The following is a 1,000-nucleotide window of genomic DNA, read 5'->3' as shown; positions in this document are numbered from 1 at the left end:
ATCTGCGCAGGCAACAGTGCAGAAACAGGCAGTGTCACGACCGAACACGCGGAAGCCCATGCAGAAGAGCAGGTTATCGACCCCGGTGAAGACAAAGAAGTGTGTCTTTGATTTCTACCACACCTGCAATTTTCAGTCTCTGAAGTTAACCTTCCAGACATGAACTGACGCCGAACTGTGGTCCTGAGCCTGCAGGCAGGGCGGTCCAGTGACTCCACGATGCCGCAGAGCGGTGCCAAGCACTGGCTGAGGGAGTTTGGTGATGGACCTGTGATCAGCGTCAGCGACAGCAGTGAGGCCCTGGAGGGCAGCAGGGAATTGGCTTCTAGAGCAGGAAGAGAAGCAGGAGCCCGCGTTATTCCTAGGAGAGGAGGCTTCCAGCAAAATAAAGCTGAAGGGGCAACAAGCACCAGGCAGTAAGGGGCAGGAGACTCCTCCAGCCAGGACTCAGTTTAAAAGCCGGTGTTAGGTGGCAGTGGTGCTGCACTGGGACAGGGCTGGCCCGGCCTCAAGTGCCTCTGGGGCGGGGGTCGCACTTCCCCGCTGTGGCTCTGAGAGCGGGGGCGAAGCCCTCGGACACTAGCCCCGTCCCCGGGCCTGGGCCGCCGCTGCTCCGTGGCTCGAGCCTCAGTTCCCGCTTCCCCGCCCGGCGACCGACATGGGGTGCCGGGGGGGCTCTGACGTCACTCGCTCCGCACTGGACGCGGGGCCCTTTGCCCAAAAGGGGGGATCCCCTCCCCCCGCTCAGGTGCGCGAGTCCCTACGGCGCTGGGGGGGAGCCCCTCCCCGCGCCTCGCGGGCTCCTCCTGGCTGGCGTCACCGGCGCGCGCTGCCAGCCAGCTGCTCGGGCCTGCGTCACGGCCCGTCACGGCCCATCCCTCCCCCCCCCCACGTGTGGCCCGACAGTTTGTTTTCGCGGTCGCCGTGGCGACGGGAGGGGGGCGGGGCCGAGCCTGAAGTGATAAAAGGGGCAGCGGCGCGCGCGGCTTGACAGTTCCGA

At 65.6% G+C, this 1,000-nt stretch overlaps 1 protein-coding gene across 1 annotated transcript in view; it reads left to right on the top strand.

The window, feature by feature from the left end:
- Positions 1-219: 219 nt before the first annotated feature.
- Positions 220-1,000, top strand: part of KLF4 (Kruppel like factor 4) — a 7,018-nt gene continuing 6,237 nt past the window's right edge. Inside the window, exon 1 of the mRNA XM_019554724.1 lies at positions 220-416. Coding sequence (XP_019410269.1) covers positions 220-416 — 197 coding nt within the window. The remainder of the gene's footprint in view (positions 417-1,000) is intronic.

The sequence above is a fragment of the Crocodylus porosus genome, unplaced genomic scaffold, assembly GCF_001723895.1.
Source record: "Crocodylus porosus isolate Cpor-Errol unplaced genomic scaffold, CroPor_comp1, whole genome shotgun sequence".
Classification (NCBI taxonomy): Eukaryota; Metazoa; Chordata; order Crocodylia; family Crocodylidae; genus Crocodylus; species Crocodylus porosus.
Note: the sequence above shows the minus strand (reverse complement) of the source record. Positions and strands in the feature narration are given on the sequence as shown.